The sequence below is a fragment of the Eretmochelys imbricata genome, chromosome 1, assembly GCF_965152235.1.
Source record: "Eretmochelys imbricata isolate rEreImb1 chromosome 1, rEreImb1.hap1, whole genome shotgun sequence".
Lineage (NCBI taxonomy): Eukaryota > Metazoa > Chordata > Testudines > Cheloniidae > Eretmochelys > Eretmochelys imbricata.
This window is the reverse complement of record NC_135572.1, coordinates 262171919-262198943: the sequence shown is the minus strand read 5'-3', so window position 1 is coordinate 262198943 and position 27025 is coordinate 262171919. Positions and strand designations below refer to the sequence as shown.

The 27025-nt window shown below is 42.8% G+C and overlaps 1 protein-coding gene across 2 annotated transcripts; it reads left to right on the top strand.

Moving 5' to 3' along the window:
• Window positions 1–27025, top strand: PRDM4 (PR/SET domain 4). Of its 2 annotated transcripts, none has more exons than XM_077829063.1 (11): window positions 1–282; window positions 2561–2694; window positions 4573–4758; window positions 6182–6976; window positions 10208–10357; window positions 13129–13247; window positions 19368–19453; window positions 21192–21319; window positions 22601–22915; window positions 24463–24631; window positions 25862–27025. In XM_077829063.1, exons 2-11 carry the CDS (start codon window positions 2562–2564, stop codon window positions 26163–26165), a joined length of 2385 nt encoding a protein of 794 aa, XP_077685189.1. In that variant the 5' UTR covers window positions 1–282; window position 2561; the 3' UTR covers window positions 26166–27025. The 2 variants fall into 2 exon arrangements, with proteins under 2 accessions (XP_077685189.1, XP_077685180.1); XM_077829054.1 differs by lacking the exon at window positions 1–282 and adding an exon at window positions 1019–1086.

The following is a 27025-nucleotide window of genomic DNA, read 5'->3' as shown; positions in this document are numbered from 1 at the left end:
GGCGGGTTCTCGGCCTGTGCCGGCGTCAGGCCCCCTCCCCGCGGCGGGGCTCGCGCCGCTCGGCCGCCCGCTGTCTCCCCGCCCGGCCCATGAGGCCGCTGGGGCTCTGGCCGGGGCTGGGCGGCCGCTCGCTGCCGGGGGCGGCGGCTCCCCGAGAGCGCGGCCCGGGAGCCCGGCGGATGCCCGAGCGGGGAGCGGCTCCCGGCGGGAGGGCGGGGGCTGAGGGGCCCGATGCTGCGGCTGCCTGCGGGAGACGCCCGGCCCGAGGCCCGAGCACCCCAGGTGAGCGGCGGCGGCGGCGGCGGGGCCCCGGGGAGTGTGACGGGGCCCGGGCCCGCTGTGCCGGGAGCGCGGAGGGGAGCCGCCGAGCCTCGCCCCCTTCCTCGCCGGCCGTGCGGCCCCCATCCCGGCCCGGCTCTCCGGGCGGCCCCTGGTCCTGCGGGATCCGAGCCGGCCGCCGCCGCCTCCCTGTTGGCGGCCCGGCCGCCTGCAGGTGTCCGTTTCCTGGGCCGCGCCGCGGGGCGAAAGCCCTGGCCGATCGGGCGCGGAAGTCCCAGACCGCGGCGGAGAGACTCGAGGCGTTGAAAGTCCCCCGTAAAACTCGCTGTTTAGCCGTGCCCTGGTTTATAGCTTCGGAGCTAGACCTCAGCCCTGCCCTGGTGTCCTGCACCTGGTGGTGCCGGCTGCTGGGCGAGCCTCCCCTTCGGGGGCTTTCCGCAGCCACTTGAGCTGCGGGGAGCGGGATGGAGGAGCAGGAGCTCCTGGGATGGGAGCATCCCTGGGCAGACTTCCTCAGCAGCATCAAAGCAAGAAAAGAGCCCTGGTCCATGGAAAGTCAGTGTGGGAAGCGCAAGCACGTGCATGTGTTTGGTCAGGATCAGCACTTGAATCCCCAAACTGAAAACTTGGTCATGGGCGTGTGTGGATTTGAACTTTGAATGACAAGGAAAATGTGCGTTAACCTACCTGGATTTGAAATTTTGTTGGCTACTTCTGCAAAATATTTTTCCTTCCAATTGTCTAAGCGAATTAAATGCTGGTGATCTGCGCTGGATTGAAAGTCTTGGGCTTGGTTTGTCAACATAAGTAGGTAAAATAGGCAGTGACAATCCAAATTGCTGCCCTCAATCCTGCCAAGTATGTGTCTATTCTGTTTTGGAAGGGACCCCTAAATGGGGTGAGAGAGAGTTTAGTTTTAGTATCCATGTTTGAACTAGTCCTTGACTTCTGCTGAGACTGTCAACTAGTATGTAGTGTGATGTGTACACATGTCCATTAAGTGTACTGGCTTGAATACCAATTAATTACTTGCAGAACGGCCATCCTGTGGAAGTGACTTTGTTGCTACTTTCCAGGGTCATAGTGGACCAAGGGCTTGTCTACACTGGCACTTTACAGTGCTGCAACTTTCTCGCTCAGGGGTGTGAAAAAACACCTCCCTGAATGCAGCAAGTTTCAGCACTGTAAAGCGCCAGCGTAGATAATGCTACAGTGCTAGGTGCCACGCCCCTCGTGGAGGTGGTTTTTTTGCGGTTTTTTAACATGGCTTATGTAGTCGCAGCATAGCGACTACACAAGCCATGTTAAAGCGCTGCCACTGTAGACTAGCCCTTAGTGAGTTGAAGGTTCTGTACCTAGTTGAGAGACAAGGTGGGTGAAGTAATATCATTTATTGGACCAGCTTCTGTTGGTGAAAGAGCCAAGCTTTCAGACTACACAGAGCTCTTCTTTAGGACCTGAGGAAGACCTCTATATCTCCAAAGCTTGTCACTTACACCAACGGTCCAATAAAAGATATTACCTCACCCAGCTTGTCTCTTGAATATCCTGGGACCAACGCAGTTATAACAACAGTGCAAACAACTATTACCGGTTGAGTCATCTGTTCCACCCAAGAAAGATTTAGTTTGATTCTGCCTTTAAAAAATGAGTTTAAATCCATAAACCATAAAGATCAAAATGCCTGTGTGCTGTTGTTCAACTTCTAATATAAACAATCCAGCTACTGACAGTATAGAAGGAACTAATACAGCTATTTGTAATTATGGTGACAGTCTTGTAAAGATATATTTACAGAATCTAGATCACAGTAAAGTGTTTTGAGTCTTGAGAGGTCTTTTCTAGCTTGTGGTTTATTTAAAAAATGAAATCAAATAGCTCCCCTCAAAAGGCAAATCTGACAAATCCTAAAAATGGAGACATAAAGTAGATCTCCTTTCTTTTGTACTATAGGGACTGGATATTTCAGCATAAGAGTATGTACAATTACTTTTCATTCAGCAATATTGTTCAATACTTGGGCAGCAGGGAATGAGCTGAGATCTCATTTTTGTCTGTTAGTGTTGATTTTTGTTTCATTTTATCTAATTTGATCAACATTAGATATATGTTATCTACAAAAATTATGTGTGCCATTTGATAATGGGGAAAAACTATATTGTCTGCTTAGATTAGTGAGGTGGACATTTTGATTAGTGGACATACGTTGTATACAAATCTTATTTTTCTAGGACTGAACAAACTTAAGAATGATATTCTTTTTGTTTGTTTGTTTTTGTAGGATGAATGAAATGAACCTGAGTTCGGTAGGGATGGACCAGCTGACCTCATCCTCTGTGAGCAATGCCCTGCCTGTCTCAGGAAGTCACTTGGGACTGACTGCATCACCCACTCACAATGCCATACCGGCACCAGGTAACTTGGAGAGTTGCAAGAAGGGCTGATGATACTTGTCACTTGCTATGGATTTGCATTTTGCATAACAGTTGAAAACCAAAGTAGCATAAGTGTGAAGTGCTCATAGCTGGATAGAGGCATCTGGGTTTGTCCTCTGAAGGCTGGAGTCCTCAGGGGGGTGAAATGAGCAGATTTGACATTTGATCTCGTGGTTGTAAACCACACTGTGGGATGAAGAGACACCTGAAAGTTGTTGCTTGTGTAGACAAGGCAAAAGCAGTGCTTTCTGTGGCAAGAATGGATGTGTCCCACACAGTTCTTGCCAAAGTTCCTTTTTCTTTTAATAGGGTATTAATGAGCTACCTGTCTCTCTCTCTCTCCTTTTGTGCTGCTTTCATCATTGTGGTGTTTGAGTCCCTCGAAATAAGAGCTGCTGCTGAGAAATCTGCCCCAGACTATGTAAAAGCCACACTCAGATTATATTAAATGATAAAACACACCTCTTTTCCTGACAAAGTTTTCAGGAAGTTGCACAGAAGTGTCCATTACAAGTGAAAACATAAAATAGAGAATGAGACAGTATATAAAAATGCAGCCATAGGGCAGGAGGCCCAGCTAGACCTTAGCAGAACCCCAGATTCTAGAAGAAATGATATGTCTTCTGGGGATACTCCACCTGCCTCAGCCACTTGGGAATGGAGCATGACTTCCCAAGGTAGAACTAGCCCCTGGGAGCAGCAGCAAGGCAAGGTGGGCCCAGCTAGGACTCCATGCCCTCAGTGCCTGCACAGTCCCTTGACCCCAGCAGTGTCAGTGGACTGCTTTTTACAACTTGAACCCTGGACAGTTTCTGTCTTCTGATCAGTTGTTTGCCCCAGCATTCTCACAGTCCTTCCAGTGTCAGTCTTATCTCCCATGCCCTCCATAGTCCTGTACATCCTTCTTTCTCTCTTCTCCCCTTCCGTCTTTTATTACCTTCTCCTTTTGCTGTTTATTCCATTCATTCTCCCCCTTTGCCCCATCCCAGCCCCATAATAAAATTAATAAACAAAGTTCTGTACTAAAGAAAATTATACACAATTTAAAGAAACTTGAAATGACATTTTCTTAATTAACCAAAAACTTTCAAATATGTTAAACAAAAAAGCTCTAACTGCTAACCATAAATACAGCCATAATACTTGCACGTACTTGTATCTTAATAAATCAGTAAAAATTATATGCTGGGAGTTCACCTGGAGTAAAAATCTGCAGTTACAGGGAAAAGGCAGATGTAGAACATGCTTTAGGAAACACTGGGTTCTGTTTATCCCTCAGATTGCTCTTGGCAACATTCTAAATATGCACATGAAAGCTGAGATGTTTCATTGTACTAACTAGGGGAAACCCCTATAGTAGAGAACATGTAAATTCACATAGCTCAGTGCAGTGTGTGTGGTTTTGGCTGCATAACTCACAGATTCCAAGGACAGAAGGGACCATTGTGATAATCTAGTTTGGCCTAACTCAGGTGATAGAACTTCCCCAAAATAAGTCCTAAAGCATATCTTTTAGCAAAACATCCAATCTTGATTTTAAAATTGGCAGTAATGTCACCATTATCCTTGGAAAATTGGTCCAATGGTTAAGTACCCTTACTGTTAAAAATGTATGACTTATTTCCACTCTGAATGTGTCTTGCTTCAGCTTCCAGCTATTGGATCGGGTTATAACTTTGTCAGCTAGATTGAAGAGCCCATTATGAAATATTTGTTCCCCAGTTAACGGTAATGGGAATTTTGACTATATTCCTACACTGCACTAAACCCGTAAGACTTAGTAAACGTTTGTCTTGGTTACATGTTCATTAAACTTACATAGTTCCACTGAATTTTAATGGGCATTTTCTTCTTGCAGGCTTGCCAGTTGCAATTCCAAACTTGGGCCCCTCCTTGAGTTCCTTGCCCTCTGCCCTATCTCTGATGCTCCCAATGGGTATTGGGGATCGAGGAGTGATGTGTGGTATACCAGAGAGAAACTACACCCTACCTCCACCACCTTATCCTCACCTGGAGAGCAGCTACTTCAGACACATTCTACCTGGTAAGTAGTATAGCTCTGAAGATTGAAGTTGAGATAGGTGCTGTTACAGAACACCTGAAGAGCTACGTAGCTTTTTTTCCCCTTCTGTGCATACTTAAAGACTGTGAAAGAATACTCTGCATGGCATTCCTTATGACAAATTCCCTGGATTCTTCCTCAAGTCTAATATATCTATTCTACATCTATATAAAGTGCAGAAAATTACCACGTCATTTAATGCAATGCCCTTCCATTGGAGAGGTGGTGGGGTTCTGGAGGTTGCCTGGGCCGTTTTCTCCCCTATTTTCTGCACGGGCTGTGGGGAGGGCATGGGGCAAAGGGTCGCTGCCCCTTTCCCGAAAGCTGTGCCCCACCTCCTTCCCCTTAACAGAGTGCTGAAGGACTGTGCTCCCTCTGTTTTGCTGAGGCTTCCCAGCTTTTCACAGGCCTCAGCATGGTGACCATATACAGAATGGTGACCCTAAACAGCCAGCACAGGTGCTGGCCTCCTGTCCCTACAGTGCACCATTGGCCTCTCTCCTGAGACTATATGTGAGGGTGCTGGGTGGCTGGTGCTGATGGGCAGGTGCATTAGGATTCAGGTCCTTATATCGGGCTGTCAGTCCCTAGCGCAAAAAGGTTTAGGGTTGCTGAAGAAGTGGTGACTTAGCTGTTAGGGAAAAGAGCAAATGCCTTCATGTTATTCTTGAATGATGCTCTCCCAGCTGATCCAGGAGTTGAATAGATGGGTTCTGGAGGAAGAACTGTAGCCAGACATATTGGCTGATACAAATGATTGAAACAAGTGTATAAAATATATATTTTAAAATAAATGGGTAAATCCTGAAGGAGTTCCTCCAGTTTCTTTAATCCTAACAGAAGTATATTGGCATCATCACATAATATGAAATGTGCAGTTCCACTAGCAATCTTTTGAAGACTTCATTGAGATGTTCTTTTGTATAAGAAAGCAAAGCATACTTATACCCAAATTGCCATGTAAACTCTTTCTGACTCCTTGTACTATGAAGTCTGGGTCAGATGTTGCCAGAGTCTCAGCAATCCTGAGTTTATCAGATTAGTAGAGCATTTGCTTTGGTGGGTGGAAACGAGCAAAGGTGATTCATCATAATTTTACAAATTTAAACTGCACCTATATTGCCACTGGGAAAGGTTTATGGTGGTCGCATATTTCTTTGTGATTGGGATGTTTCAGAATTGCCAAGAGTTTGTATTTGTAAGACTTACCTGAGTCTTGTCTTAACTTAATTGAAAATAAATGGGAATGTTTAAAGGAAACTGCAGTTAGACTCATAAAGAGATCTTAATAAAGTGTGATTAAATGGATTGCAGTTGTGGATTGTTTATTACTGTTTGAAAATTGATATTGTAAACTCACCTTCTCTTCTTTTTTTCCTTTTCTCCACCTCTTCCGTTTCATCAGGTATTTTATCTTATTTAGCTGACAGACCTCCACCTCAGTACATCCACCCCAACACTATAAATGTCGATAGCAATCCAGCTTTATCTGTCTCCAATAATCCTTCAGCCCTAGATCCCTTCCAACCCAGTGGAACTGTGGGCCTGGAACCAGGGATTGTCTCCATGGACTCTCGTGCAGTGAACACACATGGTGCTCAAAGCCTACATCCTAGTGACAGCCATGAGGTAGCACTGGATACCACAATCGCTATGGAGAGTGTTTCGAGGGTAACCAGTCCAATATCTACTGATGGGATGACTGAGGAGCTTACGATGGATGATGTAGCTGGGGATCATTCACAAATCCCAAATGGCTCCCGGAATCATGCACCATTAGCTGTAGACACGGTAGGCAGTAACTTGGCTTCAGATGCAGTGGGTCATAGTGGTGTCATACCCATTCATGGTAACACTTTGGAGATTCCTGTTGTCATGGAGCCTGACCACATTGCAGGCCGGGTAAGCGGTATATCGGACAGCACACTAAATGACTCCATACATACCGTGGCCATGAGCACCAACTCTGTGAGCGTGGCGCTCTCTACCTCACACAACCTAACTTCCCTGGAATCTGTCTCCTTGCATGAAGTGGGCCTCAGTCTCGAGCCTGTGGCTGTGTCTTCCATAAACCAGGAAGTAGCCATGGGGCCAGGCCATGTGGATGTGTCTTCAGACAGTCTTGCCTTTGTACCATCATCTCTGCAAATGGAAGACTCCAATTCAAACAAGGAGAATATGGCTACCTTGTTTACCATATGTGAGTGTGCCAGTGTGCTTGCTTCTACCTCTGGGTAGCATTTATCATGTAACTGTTATAAGGGGTGCGAATATCAAGACTATTGCAGCGAGCCTTATAGACGTCTTTTAGTGGGGGTGGGGAATCCGTTAAGGCCATTAAACAAACCCAAAAAAGCAGAAAAATTTGCAGTTGAGGATGATTAAACCTCCAACAACTAGGTATAATGGGTCACCGTTTTAACATCATTCTGTTGTATCTGTCTTCTCACTTTGCCTGGAGGTTGGAATCTTAATCATTATCCTGTGAACTTTTTGGCTTTTGTGGATTTCTTGACCTTTAATGTCCTTTAAGAAAGAAATTTATTGCATGAATTTTTTAATTTGACAAGTTTTAATTACATCACATGTATATATCCATGATTATAACATAGAATGACTTGTAAAGAGCCATGAGAAATGAGGCACTCAACAGAAAATCCAGAAAGGAGGGGAAGGGACGTTCTTCTAACTTTTCCAATGACTCCTATAAAAGGGTTTTTGTGTTTTGAGGCTAACTGATCTTTCAAGAGGAGGAGTTCGGGACTTGCTCTAGAGCCTGTCATCCCTCCTGGACTGCCTGAAGGGTAGTGCTTGAGATTATCACAAAGTTCATTTCCTGTGGCAGAGATCTGTGTCTGTCTAGTACTTCCACCACCTGTCTGTCTGGCTTGCTGCCACTTAACTGTGAGGCTGGATTTTAATATGAAGGCCTTTAAATTTCAGCATCATGGTCATTATCTGGTTTTCATCTTTCTCTGTCCTACTACACCCCATCAGAATCCCCGATCGACTAGTCAAGCATTTGAAGAAGAAATACATTTAGTTTAAAAATCTCCACATTTTGCATGATTTTATGTGCATGTAGAGATTTTTTTAATCTGATCTCTCTGATATCAAATGATTGTAAGGACTTGACAAAGCATAAATTGATGGCATTGCAGAATGCTACTCTTGTGTGTCTACACTACTCAAAAAAAGTATGCTCTTATTTCAGGTTAGCTAACCTGGGATTGAAACAGTGGTATAGACACAGCAACTGTTTTTAACGGGGGTTAGCAGCCCGTTATGGGCTTTAAGTTGAGCTGCTAACCTCAATTAAAAGCAGAGTTGCTGTGTCTAAACTGCTGTTTCAACCCCAATTAGGTAATGCAGGTTAGCTAATCCAGATTAAGAGCACACCTTTTTTTGGCAGTGTAGACATATGTTTTATTGTAAAGAATAACTTTTCAGCTGAAAGCTTTCATTTTGGCTTTTCATTTTACTTCTTAATAAAATGAGTTTGTGGCCAGATACATGAAAGTAAGGAGGGAAGAGATTTTTTTCCAGTTACTTCAAATGTGATTTCTTTTCCGTGGTTACTGTGGGAGATTGGTGCCTCTTTTCAGTGCCTCCATTTTACAAATAGGGAAAATAGAAAGCACACACCAAGGCTAATAACTACTCACATATCTTGAGGCTAAAATTATTATTTGTAAAATACTTTGAGATTCTCTAGATAGGAGTACTAATGTTCAGATAAAGTATGGGCAATGAATTTTCTCATCCATTCCACTACAAGATGTAGATGTCCAGTTTTTGTTTTTTTTTAAGTTAATGATGCCATTCTAAGTGTTGTATTTTCATTCATTTCCACACTATCTTTCAGTTGTTGAACTAGGGGCTATTTCACATTATCAACCTGTTACTGCAATTGCTCTAAACATGAGAATCATCCTTATGCATTAATCCATTCTAATGTCAGCCCTACACGCTCATCCGTCCAGCAATGGATGTGGATATGATCATATACTCATTCAATATGTATTTCATACAGGGTCACGTTATGACACCATTATTCATTTTGGAGGCAGACCATCAGCTGGTATAAATTGTCATAGCTCTGTTGACTTTATGAGAGCTGTGACAGGTTATACCAGCTGATCACCTGCCACACTGAATATACCTAATACCACCATTAGTCCTCCTGGAGTTGGTGAGACCACTTGGGGAGGTACTACTTGCTCTGAGTAAGGGTACTGCAATTTGACCCATAACACATTAATTCCAGGATGCACACACAAATCTGCCATTGTTTAATTTTTATGTAGCATCTTTCCAGGTGAAGAGATGAGGTATTATGGAGGGGTGAGGATTGTCAGCTCTGTTCATAATGAAGTAGAGCAGCAAACTCTTTATGTGACAGTCAGTCATAGTGTAAAATACTTCTCCCGATTGTATTTAAAGTGGATGGAAATAATTTTCAGTAGTGTTCTATAGAGATTTATGTTTAGTGACAGCTATTGGAAATTACTCCACTGAGCGCTCTTGGGAACAAATTTCCATTCCTTTCACTGGCATTCCATAAATTCAATTTTAGTGATAGACTTCACACAGTATAAATATATACGAATAAGTTCCTCTACAGGGGTTTCAGTTTCTGCTGGAATGAAGGTGTTCATGTGGCAAGATCATAGACAGGAAGCTTAAAAAAAAAAAAACCTTTAAGATGGTGGTGAAATGGAAGAATCCTGAAGTCTTAGCCTCCCTTCACTAAAAAATTCTACACACATGAGCAGTCTACATGTTACTTGTCAGATGTGCTGAATATGCAAGTCAGAAAGATGGCTAACTGCCAGTATTTTTTAACTGCCAGTAAATCTTACTCCACCTGTGATTTCAAATGAAGCTGTTTTTTCTACCACTTGGATCAGTACCAGTAAAAAGGATGCTGCAATAAGAACTCTGCTCCAGTTTTGTTGCTGATGCAGAAGGAAGAATAGACTTCCTTTTTCATATACTGGATATGCAGGGATAAGGTTAGAAAAACTTGTTAAAGTTAGTAAAGTAGGTAGAGGCATCGCCAAGCAAATCTGTGTGGAGTAAGAAGGGGCCATTTTTATGTATTAGCTCTTCTGACTAAAACAACATATTAATCTTAATGAGGTTAAAATCCAATGAAGCTGATGAGTTACCAGTCAGAAGAAGCCTGTAGTCTGATCCTGGTAGGATTTCTCCATTCCCAGCTCTGTCATAGATTTCTTATGTGACTTTGGACAAGGCCCTAATTTCTCTTGCTTCCATTCACCACCTATAAAAGGGGTATAATAGTACTTCCTCCTACCCTATGTGTGTCAGTGGGGTCTTGTGTCATTTGGGCCTTCTAGGTGTTACTGTAATACAAATAATAAATAATACCTCACTGAACTGTGTTGTCCTTTTTCTACACGCACAGGGTGCACGCTGTGTGACAAGGCCTACCCATCAGATTGCCCAGATCATGGGCCAGTAACCTTCATTCCTGACACCCCAATAGAGAGCCGAGCCAGACTTTCTCTCCCAAAACAGCTTGTTCTCCGGCAGTCTATCATGGCACCTGAAGTAGGTAAGGAAGATCTATTTATCATATATCTCTACAGAGCAGTAAAACAAACCCCAGTGATATTAATATAGTTATGGAACACAGTTGGAAAGGGTCTACACATTAAGAAGGTGACTCCAGAGGTGTTCCCTTCAGACAGTCACCATGATCACTTACAATGCACAAAGTGTTGGTCTGTGGTCATGTTTTTGGGCTTTGCCCAGACTAGGGTTTTAGGGTGGCTTATTAAATGTGTTAGCTAATACTGGATAGTGTTGTATAGACAAGGCAATGTGTATTTTATGATGTGCTAGACTGGTCGGATTGAAGGCTGGAGCAAAGCCTAAGCTTCAACTCACCCTGTTTAGCACATGTTAAAGTATATACTGCCTTGTCTGCACTAGACTTTTCGGACGTGTTTGCTAATGTGTTGTAACATACTTTTAATGTCTAGTCTAGCCAAAACATTAGCGCAGGAAATTTATTTGTTTCTCTTTAGTAACCATTCAGCAACAAGTAGGTCCTGCAGTATTCCTGTCTAGGCAAAATATATTCTGTTTTCAATGCTGGAAATAGAAAAGGAGTACTTGTGGCACCTTAGAGACGAACCAATTTATTTGAGCATAAGCTTTCGTGAGCTACCGATGAAGTGAGCTGTAGCTCACGAAAGCTTATGCTCAAATAAATTGGTTAGTCTCTAAGGTGCCACAAGTACTCCTTTTCTTTTTGCAAATACAGACTAACACGGCTGTTACTCTGAAATGCTGGAAATGTTGCATAGCCACAATAAGTGAAGTATACATGTAAAACATAACTTTAGACTTGCATATTTCATTCAAGGAGTATTTAGTCTCTTTTAGAAGAGATTGTTGATGTGTGGAAGAGTAAGGAGCCAGCATTTCTGAAAGAAGGCTCCATTCAGATCGAACAAGATCCAGGTGGTGTAAATCTCCATAGCTCCACTGAAGTCAAAGAAACTAGACGGACTTAAACCAGTTCAAGAACTGACATGTTCTCTCTTGACATGGTCAGTATTACCAATCCTTCCCTACCTTGAGTCTTCTTTTTTGAGGAAGATTATCAAAGAGATTGTGATGAGGCAGCTCTAGCAATAATGAGTCCTAACTTTCCTATCACCGGTCAGTTTGGTTTTAGACCTGAATATGGTATAGAGGTTGTACTAATTGTGTTGGAAGATTATCTCCTGGCAATGGATGAAGATCAGGTTTCCAATATGATGCCACGGTGCTAGACCTACTAGCAGCTTTAGTACTGTTGATGTGCCAGCAGACCCTAGCTGGGTTGATTGACTTGCTTTTGAATCTGTGCAATCCATTTTTATTTTTGGGGAAGCCACCTGGGGTGTGGGAGGAGATAGTATTGGATGATTGCTCATCTGCTTTAAAAATTCTCTTTTAATTGATTTTATTAAGTTATCCTTCCTGTTTATTAGATAGTTAAGGGAGTCAGTGAAGCAGACTGGCTCTGTTACCTTCAGTATGTGGATTACACCCAGATTCAGGACTCCATGTCATCAAATCCAGACACTGCAGTTAAGTAACTTTCCCAGTGTCTGGCTGAAATTGGAGCTTGACAAGAGCAAGCTGCTTGAGGCTTAACTTAGATAAGATAGAGATACCAATTGTAGTTTAGGGGAAACAATCAGAAGGAACAGCGGAGTTGATATCTGACCACTATTCATCAGTTAGGGCTGGTCTACACTGGGAATTTATATCGGCATAGCTATGTCTCAGCGGTGTGAAAAATCCACACTCCTGAGAAACATCGCTATGCCGACCTTCCGATATAGACAGCGCAAGGTCAACATAGCTACCGCCTCTTGGGGAAGTGGATTACCCGTGCTGATGAGAGAACCTCTCCTGTTGGTGTAGGTAGTGTCTACAAACAAGCGCTAGAGGCACAGCTGCAGTGGTTTAGTGTGGACATACCTTCAGGTTTGCAGTCTGGGAGTCTTGCTGAATCCCTAGTTGCTTCTGGATGTTCTGGTAGTAGAATTGCTCAAGTGCCGTCTTTTCCATCTGCACTTGGCAGGTTGGTTGTGACCTTCCCTTTAGATGTGGACCTCGTTATTATAATCCATGTTTTTGTCACTTTAAGATTGGATTATTGCACTGCACTCGTCAAGGGTCTGAAGACTAGTTGGAAACTTCAGCTAGAGCAGCTGGTTTGCTTAGTGATGCTTCTTGTTGGGAACAGATTACCCTTGTGCTCTGTGAGCTTTCCGCTTTGCTCCTGGAAGCTAATGTATTGGTGTGGGGCTATAAATATAAATGTTTAATAATAATAATAATCTGGATACAGGAATTTCTCTGCTCATCACAGAAATACATTTGCCTCTGATGAGAAATGCAGAATCTACTTAACGGTGCCCAGCAACAGTTCTGGCAATTCATGGGGATTAGGTAGGCTAAATTCATGGGAATTAGGTAGGTACTGAAATGATAATTTTCTGGTTCTGCAGAAAATGCAATAAAATTTTTAATGGGCATAAATGGTCAGGACCTTAGTTTTACAGCTCATCTGAAAGTAAATGACTTGCTTTAGAAGCCAAAAATAAATATTGTAATTAGAACAAAATGGCTCACAGGGGCGTTATATGATGGTGGTGGCACTTGTTTCTATAATAATTGTATTCCATTTGTGGAATACAAGGTTTTATGGTCTGATGCCCAGGTATAACCCTCAGAACATTATCTCACAAACATTGCATCTTTTAGTTGTTTGACTTGTTGTTTAAATAATTGATTCTGCAGTCAGTGCCTTTCTGCTGATAGGTGTGTGGACTCGGGAGACCATTCCTGTGAGGACTTGCTTTGGACCTCTGATTGGGCAACAGAGTCACTCTTTGGAAGTAGCAGATTGGACAGACAAGACAACCAATCACATTTGGAAGGTCAGCGTATGTCAAGTCTCCCTAAATCTTATGTCAGTGTCAAAACTGCCAGTTAGTGGTAGTTTTAACTGTGACTTGAATGCTCTCTTCTCTTTAACCCACCCCCAAATCAAGACGGTTTTTGTGGGGGGTATATGTATATCAGGGGTCAGCAACCTATGGCATGTATGCCAAAGGTGGCACGCAAGATGATTTTGAGTGGCACTCACACTGCCTGGGTCCCGGCCACCGGTCCCGGGGGCTCTGCTGCCGTCCTGGGGTCCCAGATGCCGGTCCCATCCACTAGCCCCGCTCAGCCCGCTGTGGGTCCCGGCCACCAGTCCCGGGGGCTCTGTTGCCATCCTGGGGTCCCGGCCGCTGGCCCGGGGCTCTGTAGCTGCCCCCAGCTGTGGTCCACTGGCCCCAGCCTGCGGCAGTGAGGTGTGCGGATAGGCAAGAGGGGGTGCAGCTGAGCACCCCCACCTTAAAAATTGTTCCAGCACCACTCTACTGGAATATTTTTAAGTCCTGATTTGCTGCTTACATCACTATCATGTCACATGGAACAGCGCATTGCTTTTGATATTGTGTGTGCCATCTGTCGCGATTTTTTTTTCCACTGTAAGTTGAGGGGTACATGTGACAAAATGTCAGCTCCTAAGAAAGCAAAGTTAGATGTCCATTCATTCAGCCTTCTTGGACAGACACATTGGATTTATTTAAAAGAAGGACCATGCTTGTATGTGCTTTGTGTTTGAAAATGTTGAACACTTGATGTGCGACAAACAAAGCACGAGAGAACCTTTCTTGATGAAGCAGACAAGACTCAATCGATCAAAAAGGCGGTAGCAGGATATGAAAAGCAAAGCAGTGTTTTTAAAATGCTTAAGTGTAAGTTAAAATCAAGCCACAGGACAAAGTTACAAGATTGCACAGTACATTGCAAAAAACGGAAAGCCGTTTACAGATGGGGAATACATAAAAGAAGTTTTCCTCTGCAGTTCAGAGGTTTTATTCAATGATTTGCCAAATAAAGATGCGTATCTAGAATAAAAGAACTGCCTGTCTCTGCCACAACAGTTGAGAGATGCGTAAGCGAAATGGCAGAAAACATTAACGAAAAGCAGACAACTGCATTAAAAGACACAGCAGTGTTTAGCATTGTAGTTGATGAGAGCATGGATATAAACAGTGTTCCACGTTTGGCAGTTGTTGCAAGATATTGTGCTTCCGGTGAAATCCAAGAGGAACTTTGTTGCCTAAAACCCCTGCATGGTGCAACAAAAGATATAGCAGATATAGCAGAAACTTTTGTAAACCATTTTGAAGAATGAGGAGTTGACATCAGAAAAATATTTTGTGTGACAACAGATGGTGCTCCTTCCATGGTCGGAAAACAGAAGGGATTTGTAAAGTTACTTGAAGATCAAATTGGCCGCCCGACAGTCAAATTTCACTGTATTATCCATCAAGAAATACTGTGTGCTACAATTTCTAATTCAGAGCTTAATAATGTAATGAATACTGTGGTGCAAATTGTGAATGTCGTTGTTACTCGATCTGCTTTGACTCTCAGACAGTTTCAAGAACTGCTAGAAGAGATGGACATTGCTTATAATGACATTCCACTTCACAGCAACATTTGGTGGCTAAGTTGTGGCAAGGTTTTGGTGTGCTTTGTAAACTGTTTTGATGCAATCAAGGCCTTTTTGTCGGAAAAATAACAAAACTACCCTGAACTGGATGATGACAAATGGCTGTGTAAGCTCATGTTTCTAACTGACATCACCTCTCACCTAAACGAACTCAACCTCCATCTCCAGGGTGCAGGGCAAACGATTCTGGATCTTTATGAAACCTGGAGGGCATTTGTTGAATAACTAGCATTTTTTTCTCGGGATATTTGAACTTCGACTTTCCGCTACTTCCAACACATAAAAGAGCTATTGGCATGTTGCACTGTCAGTGTTGATGAGATTGGAATGTACATGCAAGAACTGGAATCATAATTTTCTGACAGATTTCAAGATTTCCAGCGATTTGGCTCAATGCTTTCTTTTCTAATTAAACCTGAAAAGTTCAATGAAAGCGACTTGGATTTGTCTGTATTTCAGTGGATGGGTGTTGAAGATTTCAAAATGCAGCTCATTCAGTTAAAACGCTCAGAATTATGGGCATCAAAGTTTGGAGATCTGCAAAGTGCACTTAAAGCTACTGAGAGAGATCATGGGGCCTCTATTCTGACCTGCTGGACCTCACTGCCAGTGAAATTTAACTGTTTGAAGAAAATTGCGTTTGCAGTTCTTTCAGCATTTAGATCCACATACCTGTGTGAACAGGTATTTTCACACATGAAATCTGTCCTCTGTCCCTCTGGGAGCCGGTTAACAACGGATCACTCACAAGCCTGTGTGCAGCTTCAAGTATCCAAATACATGCCAGACATTGGAAAACTCAGCAAGGAAAAGATCACACAAAACTGATAAGATCTGCATTTTAATTTAATTTTAAATGAAGCTTCTTAAACATTTTAAAAACCTTATTTACTTTATATACAACAATAGTTTAGTTATATATTATACAGAGACACCTTCTAAAAACGTTAAGATGTATTACTGGCATGTGAAACCTTAAATTAGAGTGAATAAATTAGACTTGGCATACCACTTCTGAAAGGTTGCTGACCCCTGATGTATATGATACCAGCTATGCAATATGGCCTTTGCCAGGCCACTAGTGACAGCTGATATAACACAATGCACTGACAGTTAAACTTGTAACATAATGGAACATTCTCTAGTCTAGGGCTAGGTCCTGGAGTGGGCTACTTGTGATGACCAATATTCCATAGTGTTGCACACTGAGTTCTCATTTGTACTTCTGGAATCAGCACTGTTTTATTTGGTTACATTGCAGACCTGTGTGGAGTCCCCACCAAAGTGATAGGTCATTTGATGTAGGAAAGCACTTAAAACCTTTAGTTTTCCTTTCCGGGCCATCCATAAGTGTCATCAAGGTTTCCTGATCTCTCAAGGTCAACTGATTCTGACACCCTTGACTTTTTAGCACCAGCTCTGTCACTCTTGACTTTCTAATACCATCAACTCTACATGTGGCAGTGAAGTACTGAGGATCCAGCTGTGCAAGCCCAGGAGAAACACATGCAGTGGGATTCTGTTCCTAGTTTAAATGGCTCAGAGGTCTGCAGATCTATCTAGAATGACCAAGTCTGATGCTGAAATCCTGGCACTACTGACACTGTAATCCCTGATTGTTTGGTGTCTACTGAGTCATCACTCCCAAATCTGGGTCTCTTATCCCAGAAGTGTGTTTTACTTCCAGTGTCAGATACTTAGTCTTATCTAAATAGTACCCAGAGGTGATGTCTGCTGATGGTTTACTTGAAGGACTTGCAAGATAGTTGAATGAGGATATAGGTATTTCTTTTGTGGGAGTCCCTCTAGACAAAATCAGTAGAACTGTTTCTGAAACCAGGTCAGGGTTCTTAGTAGGAGCTGCCATGAGCTTTCTTTGCTCTGAAACCCTAGCTGAGATTTCCTTGTGCCAAGATACCCTCAGCACTGAAACCTTGGAAACCATTCCCAGGCCCAGACTGAGGTGGCTTCAGTACCTACTGAGTCTCATTCAGAGCTGCACCTCTGGGAATGAATACAATTGCTAATCCAGTGCTAATGTCCTGACTTTGAAACCATCCAAGGCCACTGGTACCCAGAGACAGCTAGGTTCCAAACAGCAGTGTCAGTGCTTTGTTCTGAAGACAGGCCACAAAAAGCTTTCCTGGAGTCCACACCCCTGTCATCTTTCTGATGCTGGATTACTGGTTCTGCATGCTTCTTCTGTTTATGTTCACTCAACTGCATACTGACAGCTCTGAGCTTCCAAGGAGCAATGCTTTATTATTTAAAGGAAAAAAAAAAAGTGGCAGCCTCTCCAGGACCATGCTGCCTTTGCACCGGAAGTCTCAGTTCTGATTAGATTAAGCCATCTGGTGCCATGTCTTTGGAATCTATTCTACTGCATTGGCAGGAAGACCTTGGATTTTCATCCTCTGTGTGTAGCAGGTAATCTGTGTCAGGTACAGGTTCTGTGAAAGTGTCTTCATATTGTTTTAAACTTCCCTCCAGTCTCAGTGCCCAGTGGGAAAGCACTTAACGTGTAAAATTGGGATTCTCAGCTGACATTAAGAACAATTCCTTGGGATTTTTGATGTTTGCTATTCCTTGACCAGTCAGCACATAGCAATTGCTACCAATAAGGTGACACTGGCATTATATTCTCTCTCCTTGTGGTATAGCCATATTATTCCAGTTCAACTCACCACAAATATCCATGGGATGCTTTCATTTAAGCAGCAAATTAAAAAAAAAAAAAAAAGAGCGAGAGCGGGTGTGTGAACTGTTTCCTGATGTGTCGTGGACATCAGGTCATTGGTGCATTCATGTCTATAGCTAGATTTTGGTACAAGACAGGCTCCTTACCAGTGGTACCTGGTGTTACTTTTATCCAGACTTATGTCTATGACCGCCATAAAACTGATTGATTACAAAGGCACCACTCTTTCTTGACAGTACTCTGTCTCAATTAATCTCTATTTTCATCTTACACTGGCTGCTAACTTGTCTATATTTCCCCAAGTCTCCCTTATGCCCAAGTGAGGACTTGCACATGTTCATTCATCTGGTAACGTCTAACATAGTCAACTGATCCAAAGGCAGCATCCAGTGCATGTCTTACGGTTTGTTTGTTTGGTTTTTTTTTTCATAGAATTTGCAAAGCTCGAAACTGTAGGTGTCTGCAGCAAAAAAATTCTCTCACTGAGGTCTGAGCTGTAAGAGTGACATGTTGTAACTTCTTTTGACACGCCACATAGTTTTATCAATTTTGTATTCCTTGTTCACCTAGAACAACTCAGCCCGCCTTTCTATAGTATTTGTACTGCTTGCTAATCTCCACAAGCAATAGTACGCAGAGGCCACTCGAAGAGAGAGGTTACTTACCAGCAATTGTTCTTCAAAAGTGTCAAATCTGCATATTCACTCTCCATCCCAAATTCTCAGGTCAAGAATTCCAAACTTAGGAAAGCAGCTGAGGGATGGATGGGGCCACTCCCATTTTTATACCCTTGGAACTCTCCATGATGGGGAGGGAGGGTGAATGGCCACAATCAACATTACTGTAAAGATTTCCCACAGCTTGATGCCAGGAGGCACCAGTCCAACAAGGGTGACTATGCAGAGGTAACAATCTTAAAGACTAACAGTTAATTCAGGCCAACGAATCATTTTAACGTTCATTCTGGTGTACATACTTACACCCTCCCTTACCTCCCTGCAATCTTTTTCTCATTTTAATGCTGTTAGAGGTGATGAAAAATGAACTGCATTCATTCATTGTCAATCAGATAAACCTTTGTTAACTGCAGTTACTATCATTTAAAAAATATTTAAAAATACAGTGGATAATATTTGAGCTGTGTGGAGCAAGTAGTTGGAGAGAGCCACAAGATACCACTATTCCTGAAGCTTGGCCTGTTAGAAAAGCAGATGAAAATATTTGTCAAAAGCCTAAATGGAAGCAGGGAGGAGAAAAATATTCAAATAAATGAGCAGATTTAAGACTAGTGATTGTGGTGTCAGGCATCACCATACGTCAGTCTCTAGCTTGGTCCCCAGGGGTCAGGATGTTTGTGCTAACCTGAGGGGTGGGGGGGCGCAGGTGGGGGAGGGATTTGTGATGTGGTGGTGGTGGCGGCGGCTCCCATTAGGAATATGAGGTCCCAATGGTGTATGACTCTTTTCTCTCTACACCAAGGATTTGTGATTGTTGCAAGGCCTGTTCGATGGAGGGATCAGGGAACTTCTGTGCAAGGTACAGCGTTACCCTTTGAGGTTGAAGACAAGCTTGGAGAAGAAATGACGTTAAATCACTTCCTGTAGCTTAGGTGCCCCTATATTGTTATGGCTTGGTTCACCATTGGGGGCAGCACGGGAAAGACACAGTGAAGTCAGATAGCAGTTGTGTGGGAGGAAAGCAATTCCTCCCCTAAAGAAAGGGATGAGCTCTGACCAAAGTCACTGCCACTTATTATCCTGACACTGTTTGTTTTGTCTTTGCTGTCAGATGTACCACAATGGCGTCCTGGAGTTCTACATCATTACAACAGATGAAAACGAGTGTAACTGGATGATGTTTGTACGCAGAGCCCGGTGAGAGCTATGTTTACCCAGATTGAGCAGATTTGGACCCTATGGTGTTGTCCTTTATAAAAAAAAAAAGACTGCATTATTTGTACTACCATAGTGCATAGGAGCCCCATGCACCTGTGGTCCAGCATTCCATTGTGCTAGGCACTGTACAAACACAGAACAAAAAGACAGTCCGTACCATAAAAAGCTTATGATCTATGATAAGGCAAGAGACAACAGATGGATACAGACAGATGGGGGGGTGGGGGAAAGAGGAGGGGTTTGATATGTACAAGGAAACAATGAGACATTGTCTAAATAGACCAGACAGACACAGGGTGGGGGTGGGGGTAGAACACAAGTAGAGTGAACGTGTTGGTGGCAAATGTCATGTTAGTTCCATTATTTGTTTATTTGGAAGGGGTTATTTACAAGGGGATCAACTAAATGGAAAGAAAAGAGAAAGTGAGGGGTAGGGGTACAGGGCAGGCGTGGAGTGAAGCTGGGGTTAAAGGACTGTGAGGGAGTGGGAGGGTTGATGCAAACAGCCAGTCCCCTTGACTCCATGTGACTCTGAAGTCTGCCCATGGCCTAGAGAAATTTTGAAGAGTGAATGTGCAGCCCACTGCAGTGGCTGCCCTATGTGATAATTAAAGAGTGGTGCTGAGTGAGCCTTTGAGGGATTTCTAGGAAGCTGGGATTGTTGCTAGGAGAAAATCAGTAAAGCAGCAAGCAAGAGGCTGGGCAGGGTATTACGGGGAAAACTAATTATATGGTAAAGCATCACTCCAAACCTGTGAATTGAATCTAGTCATTTGTCCTTTTAAGCCTTATGCCAGCTGCTGCTTTTGTGAATATGGTGGTCTATTGTTGTCTCTTCCCTTCCTCACAGCTTTTAAAATATATCTGTTAAGATGGCATTTGCTTGCATTTTTGCTTTATACCTTTACTGATAAGATGCTCCAGGTACTGCAATGTGGGCCAACACCATCCCTTTGTTCTGGGATTCACTACCTTTCTCCTAATCCCTACTGATAGCTATACCTTTTTCTCTACCTGGGAGCCTGCAAGGAGAGCTGTGCAAACTGATGTTAATATTGCCCCATGAGTGGGTCAGAAGGAAGGATATAATATTTTCCCTATTACTCCATGAGATACAAAGGAGGTCTCCTCTGTAATTCACTTCATCAGGCTAGTGAGCGGGAATCAAGTTGTTCCTGGCTTTGGATCTTCTAGCAAAGTGGTGCAGTGCTGCTTGCATGTTCTACCTAGTTGATCTGCAAGGCTAGCAAGACACTATTGCCTCCTGGAAAACTTTGCAAGTGCTTTAAATTCAGTTAATTCTGCTTATAAGACTCATTTTGTATTTCTCTTCCCTTGTCTTTTTTATTAGGGGCATTAGCATGAAAAAGAGTCTTAGTTCTCTTAAGAGGTCATCTGCTCGTTTCCTCCAGTTTGCTCTCTCTGATGTCAGTTGTTTTCACAGCAACCAATTATGATGTCACAAATACGCAATGACTTTATAGGGAACTAAGCAATTGGAATAAATGAGTTTCATGTCATCATCCCTAGTAATAAAGAATGAGGGAAGTGGTAGAATTGCAGTTGAGAAGAACTGTTTCTGAAATGAAAATTCTCCACAGGATGCTGAGAGTTCTTTAAGGAGATTCCATTGTCTTTTAGTACTACTGATAGCTTGGGAACAAAAAGCAAAGCTGACAATTTTGAAAGGTGTTTAAAGTCTCCTTTGTTGGTGTAGGAATCGGGAAGAGCAGAATCTGGTAGCTTATCCCCATGATGGAAAAATGTACTTCTGCACCTCACGGGACATCCCTCCTGAACAAGAGCTTCTCTTTTATTACAGTCGGGATTATGCTAGACAGATTGGTAAGAAGACAGGCACATTTATTTGCTTTTACAAAGTCGAACATGAGCTCCCTTTTATATGCTGCCTCTGGTATGTGAGTTGGGATTTCCTTAAGTTTTTTGTTTGCACTTGGTAATGAGTTGCATTGTATTCCTATAAATTCCAATTCACTACGTGTAAATAACAGGTTCTTCACTGTTGCTATCACAGCCCTTTAATTTCTCTCTGCTCAGAATGAAAAGATTTCATATTCCAGTAGGACAGAGAGAGTTGTTTCTCTGTCATCCATAACTTGGGAGAGACAATAATAGGATGTGTAAGATTCTCAAGATTTTGTGTGGTCATAACAGATATTGGTGTAATGCTCTTCATAGTTTAAATTTCCACATAACAAATGATGGTGAACTTAGCGCTTGCAGAAGGATGAGGGCACTGAGCCAAACTGTTGTATAGTACCAAATGCAGTGCAAGCTTCCCTTCACCTGCATGGCTTAGTTGAGAGCCTGATAGATGCCAGCACTGATTAACAAGGGAACTCTAGGTCCACCTTTAGTTTTCAAGCAGGAGGAACCAAGCACAAAGGAGGAAAGAATTTAAAATGACTGTTGCTTGTTCATTGGACTTCAAGGGTTGGAGGATGCTGCTCCTGCCCATAATTCTGTTAGACTATGATAGACCAAAATCTAAAGTTCTTATCCAGCTGTATTTAATCTTTATTGAGGCAAAACTTCCATTGAAGTTAAGAACTGAATAAGATCTACCAGAATTTGGCTCAGTACTATTACTACGATTAATATAGTACACTTATATAATGCCTTTCATCCAAGGATCCCAAACACTTTATAAGTGTGAATATGTATCACTATCACCCTTTTACAGGTGGGGAAATCGAGGCACAGAAACTTGTTCAAGGTAGCACAGCGAGTGACTGAGTCAGTGAAAGAATTCTGATTTCCCAGACCTTTGTCTGTTGAGCTTATTACTTCACTTGAAGTACAGTTCATCCATCCTGTAGCTTATGAATAGCTTTAGTTGGTGTTCCCAAGGTTCGTGGGTAGAACCGGTATCATAAGCCACTGTAGTCTGTTGATACCCTTTGAAGCATGCATAAGACTCAATTTAACAAGCTGTAGAAAAACCACAGCACTTGATTATATGTAATATCAGAGAAATTGGGGAAAGTATGCAGCCATACTTATACTTATAAAGTGGGCCAGCACTATTTATAAAGTGGGCCAGCAATGTTTTGAGTGTGTGAAGGAATGGTGTGTCTAATCAAAAGAAATGCTTTTGGGTTACAGGTGTCCCTGAACACCCAGATGTGCACGTCTGTCACTGTGGAAAGGAATGCACTTCCTACACAGAGTTTAAGGCCCATCTGAGCAGTCACATCCATAACCACCTCCCCAGCCAGGGACACAGCAGCAATCATGGATCAGGCCACAGTAAGGAAAGGAAGTGGAAGTGCTCCATGTGCCCCCAAGCTTTCATTTCTCCTTCCAAACTTCATGTCCATTTCATGGGACACATGGGCATGAAGCCACACAAGTGCGATTTCTGTAGCAAAGCTTTCAGCGATCCCAGCAACCTCCGGACTCACCTCAAGATACACACAGGTAAGGCAGATGGCCTGAGTTGGACTTTAAGATGCCATTTCACAAAGTGTTGTTTGAATTGAAGTAAACTTACTGCTGGCAAAAGGTGCCAGATTATCAGCCCCGGAGACTGAAATCCTTTGTTCATTCACAAAATAAGTTCTATACATACAGCAGCAATGCACTTATCCCAGCTGCTGCCTCTACCTGCTCCAGCCTTGACCTGGAAGCACTGTCTCTGTCTCCAGGTACTGATAACGCCCTCAGCACCTCAGTATCCAGGGCCTGCCTATGGATTGAGAGAGTAACAGTCTCCAGATCCATTCAGTTCTTGACCTTACGTGCTGAGACTGCTAACATAAGTGCCAGTTATGTTGGGGGTTTTGTGATATGGACACCTATCCACTAGGAACTGAACCAAGACCACCATCTCATTTCCATGTCAACTGCTGAACACTTGTCAGGTGGTAACTGCCTTTACTCAGTAATCCATCTGTGCCAGCTTTAACTCCTCAGTCACTGGTTTAATCACATTGAGGTACATAACCAAGCCTTTATCCAGACTCTTCATTCCTCAGAGGCTAAATCTAAATAAGCTGTCAGTCTGTGGATGGCACCAGTTACATATTGCTTGAGGTTTATGGCTTCAGCCCGAAATCCTAGGATAAATTACTTTGCTCTGCACGATAGGACTATAGGAGCCACAAAGTAGGCTTGTTTACGACATGAACTTTTTAAAGGCAGGAAATTGAAAGGTAAATATCTTTGCAGACTGCCTTAGTTAAATGGGTACCTGGTGGTGGTGGTAATTACTAACTCCTGTATATAACTTTTCATCAGTATCGCTCAAAGTTTTTGTTATAAGCATCATTATCCCCATTTTACAGATGGGGAAACTGGAACAGAGTGGTAAAGGGATGTAAGAACATAAGAATGGCATCCTGTCTCCCGACCGTGGCCAATTCCAGATGCTATGAACAGAACAGGGCAATTATCAACTGATTCATCCACTGTTGTCTAGTCCCAACATCTGGCAGTCAGCTATCTTGGCTAAAAGCCATTAGTAGACTTGCCCAAGATTACCCAGAAGGCCAAACCAGCAATAGGACCGAGGCAGTGTTTGAGTGTTCAGTGTCCCAATTCTTAACCTTGAAATACCAGTCTTCAGGTCAAGTACTGAACACTCAATGACAGCACTCTAACTGTAAGAGTACTTTCCATTCAGATGTACCCCAAAGTGCTTAAAATATTTGATTATACAAACTGTTCATTAGATTTACCTTATCTACGCTGCAATTGCAAAGGCAATTGCACAGCGTCTCTGGGTATCCTGCCTCTTTATAAAGCTCCCAGCTCTGGAGTGATTGAATTGAGCTCAGGTGTCAAATTTTGATTTCTCGCATGGCTAGCCCAGACTGTTGTTTTAATAAGTCATCATGCTGAGTTTGAAACAGAGCTGCAGAAATAGACAGGTGAATTCTTAATGTTTCAGGGAAAGATTTTTCTGAAGTGAATGATGGGGTTTTTTTTGCAGACTTCATTGTCACTGTGTGTGTGTGCAATTCTAGGTCAGAAAAATTATCGCTGCGCGCTCTGTGACAAGTCGTTCACCCAAAAGGCTCACCTGGAATCACACATGGTTATCCACACTGGGGAGAAGAACCTGAAGTGCGATTACTGTGATAAGCTGTTCATGCGGAGGCAGGACCTCAAGCAGCATGTACTCACCCACACACAGTAAGTGACCTTAAGTATGGCAGCTAACCAGCAGGAAGTCTAGAGCAGGCCTATGGCGTAAACAATACAGAATACTTTGTGGACATGCTCAGAAAATAAATATCACTCTAGGTTATGGGGAAGTGCATCTTGATCAACTCTAGGATGGCTGTGTTATTGGCCATCTGTTGGGGATGGAATATTTTGACAGGAAAGCTACCATTGAACCTTCCAAGGCTTCTGCAAAATTTGCTTTTCTTACTAGAGAGAAAACCCAAATCATCCTGCTTGCATTGTGTAATAGCATTCTCAACCCTCAGTTTTGGGAAGGAAGGTAATCCACTGATTTTTGTCCCTAATTCTCAGCTGAAAACTCTCCAAGTTCCAGTGTGACCATGCAGAATCAGAAAGCATGCCACAGCCTCTCACTAGCATTCTCACCTATCAACTCCTCATCCCAGTCTTTGTCCAAGCATTCCCAGTCTCCACCCTGGGATCTGCAGCCAATCTGTCTTCCCCTGCCCCGTGAGCTCCTTGCTGAATCTAATGCCTCCACCCATCCCCCTCCCAGTTCTTGTCCTTTCTGCATTTGTCAGGCCGATTTATTCTCCACAGCGCCTGAGATAGTTAGGGAGCATTTGACAGCACAGGCCAGGGAGTCTCCCTGCTCCCAGTTCTGGTATCACAGCAGCTGGCCCTGAGCACCAATGCTGAGCCCTGGTATGGAGCAGTGCAGACAGAATCTTTAGAGAATTTAGCTGCCAAACTCTTAGTATGTGTCTACTGAACAGAGATTTTTCAAAGAAATAATTTTGCCACATTTGGACAGTTCTTCCTGGGAACAACAGGCAGATCCCTGGTACCAGGGTAACCATCCTTCCAACTTCCTGCGCCAGTATGGAGTTTTGGTTAACCAAACTGTTCTGGTCAATGAATTCTACCCTAGAAGAGCTTTATAACGAGGCTATACAGTTGTTGGCCCTAGTAGATTTATTGCCAGTGTGACAAAGCAACCTACACTGAGGATATGGAGCCTTTGTGTGCACACAGTGGCTTGTAAACCCTGTGCAGATGTCTCACCCCATATGTGAAATCATTTGTAAACTGGTTTCTTTTAATCACTGTTATAATTTAATCACTATTTTAAGCAACCCCCTTTCTCCAAACTCCTCTAATCACTTAAACAAGACTGTTAATGTATAGCTGCTGTGTCTCATGAGGAAAACCGAACTTTTTTTCAATCCCTTATAGAGAACGGCAGATCAAGTGTCCCAGGTGTGACAAGCTGTTCCTGAGGACAAATCACCTGAAGAAACATCTCAACTCCCATGAAGGAAAGAGGGACTATGTGTGTGAAAAATGCTCCAAGGCTTATCTAACCAAATATCACCTCACTCGCCACCTAAAAATCTGTAAAGGCCCCACATCCAGTCTCTCAGCACAGGAAGAGGAGGATTCGGAGGAGGAAGAATTAATAGAGTCAGTGAGGACTGAAGACTGTAGGATTAACAGTGGAGTGTATTCGACAGATGACTCTCTCTCTGGACATAAGTGATGGAAGAGGGAGGAAAAGTCACTCCCCTTTCCCCAAGCACCATGTTTTTATCAATGAAACATTATATCCCTATTTACTAAGCCCTATGGCTAAAACTCTGAATGAGAATGGATGACGCACTTATCAGTTGACAAGGAACAGTTTCTAGTAAGGAGATCATAAAAATACACTGTGCACAGACTGACTCTTGTCTTTCCTATATTTTGCTCATAAACACTGACAGGATAAGAGAGTCACCTTGCTCCGTTCTTTGGATGGAAGAATCATGAAACAAAAATGAGATTTGGTTACCATAGGAATCTGTGAGCCAACATCTTGAACTGACAAAGCCATGAAAGTATGTTGGGGATTTAAAAGAAAAAAAAATTGTGTATTTTGACACTTTAATTCAAAGGGGTTTGTGTTCTCTCTCTGAGGCTCAGAGCATAATACAGAGAATTCGAATGCTCAGCTTTCCTTCTAGAAGTACAAATTAAATGCTTTGGTTAAAAAATAGTCCGTGAAATCAGCACTCATGGTGGATAACACAAGTACCTGAGCACAAAATTGTATAGGAGACCAACATTTGGCTTTCAGATAAGTGTTGCCTCTTAATTTCCAGTTCAATAGGAGATGAGGCATGTAGTGATCCTACTTAATTCCATATGTTCAGTTTTGATGGGTTGACTTGGCTTTCAGAACACCAGAGGTTTGAAATTGTCCAGCTAGTTTATATTACTCATTATTAAGCTGTAAACTGTAGCCATGTGAGGTGCTGGTGATGGTGGGAGGGTTTGCTGCTAATGTATTTATGGAATGAAAATGTATTTCATTCAAACCTGTTTTCCTTTTGGAAAAATTAAAATATGGATCTTTTCTAA

Coding starts and splice junctions, on each gene's coding strand:
- PRDM4 (XM_077829054.1), top strand. CDS start 1,034: ATGCTGGTGATCTGCGCTGGATTGAAAGTCTTGGGCTTGGTTTGTCAA. Junction 4,759..6,181: donor CTTCAGACACATTCTACCTG/GTAAGTAGTATA, acceptor CCGTTTCATCAG/GTATTTTATCTTATTTAGCT. Junction 22,916..24,462: donor TCACCTCAAGATACACACAG/GTAAGGCAGATG, acceptor GTGCAATTCTAG/GTCAGAAAAATTATCGCTGC.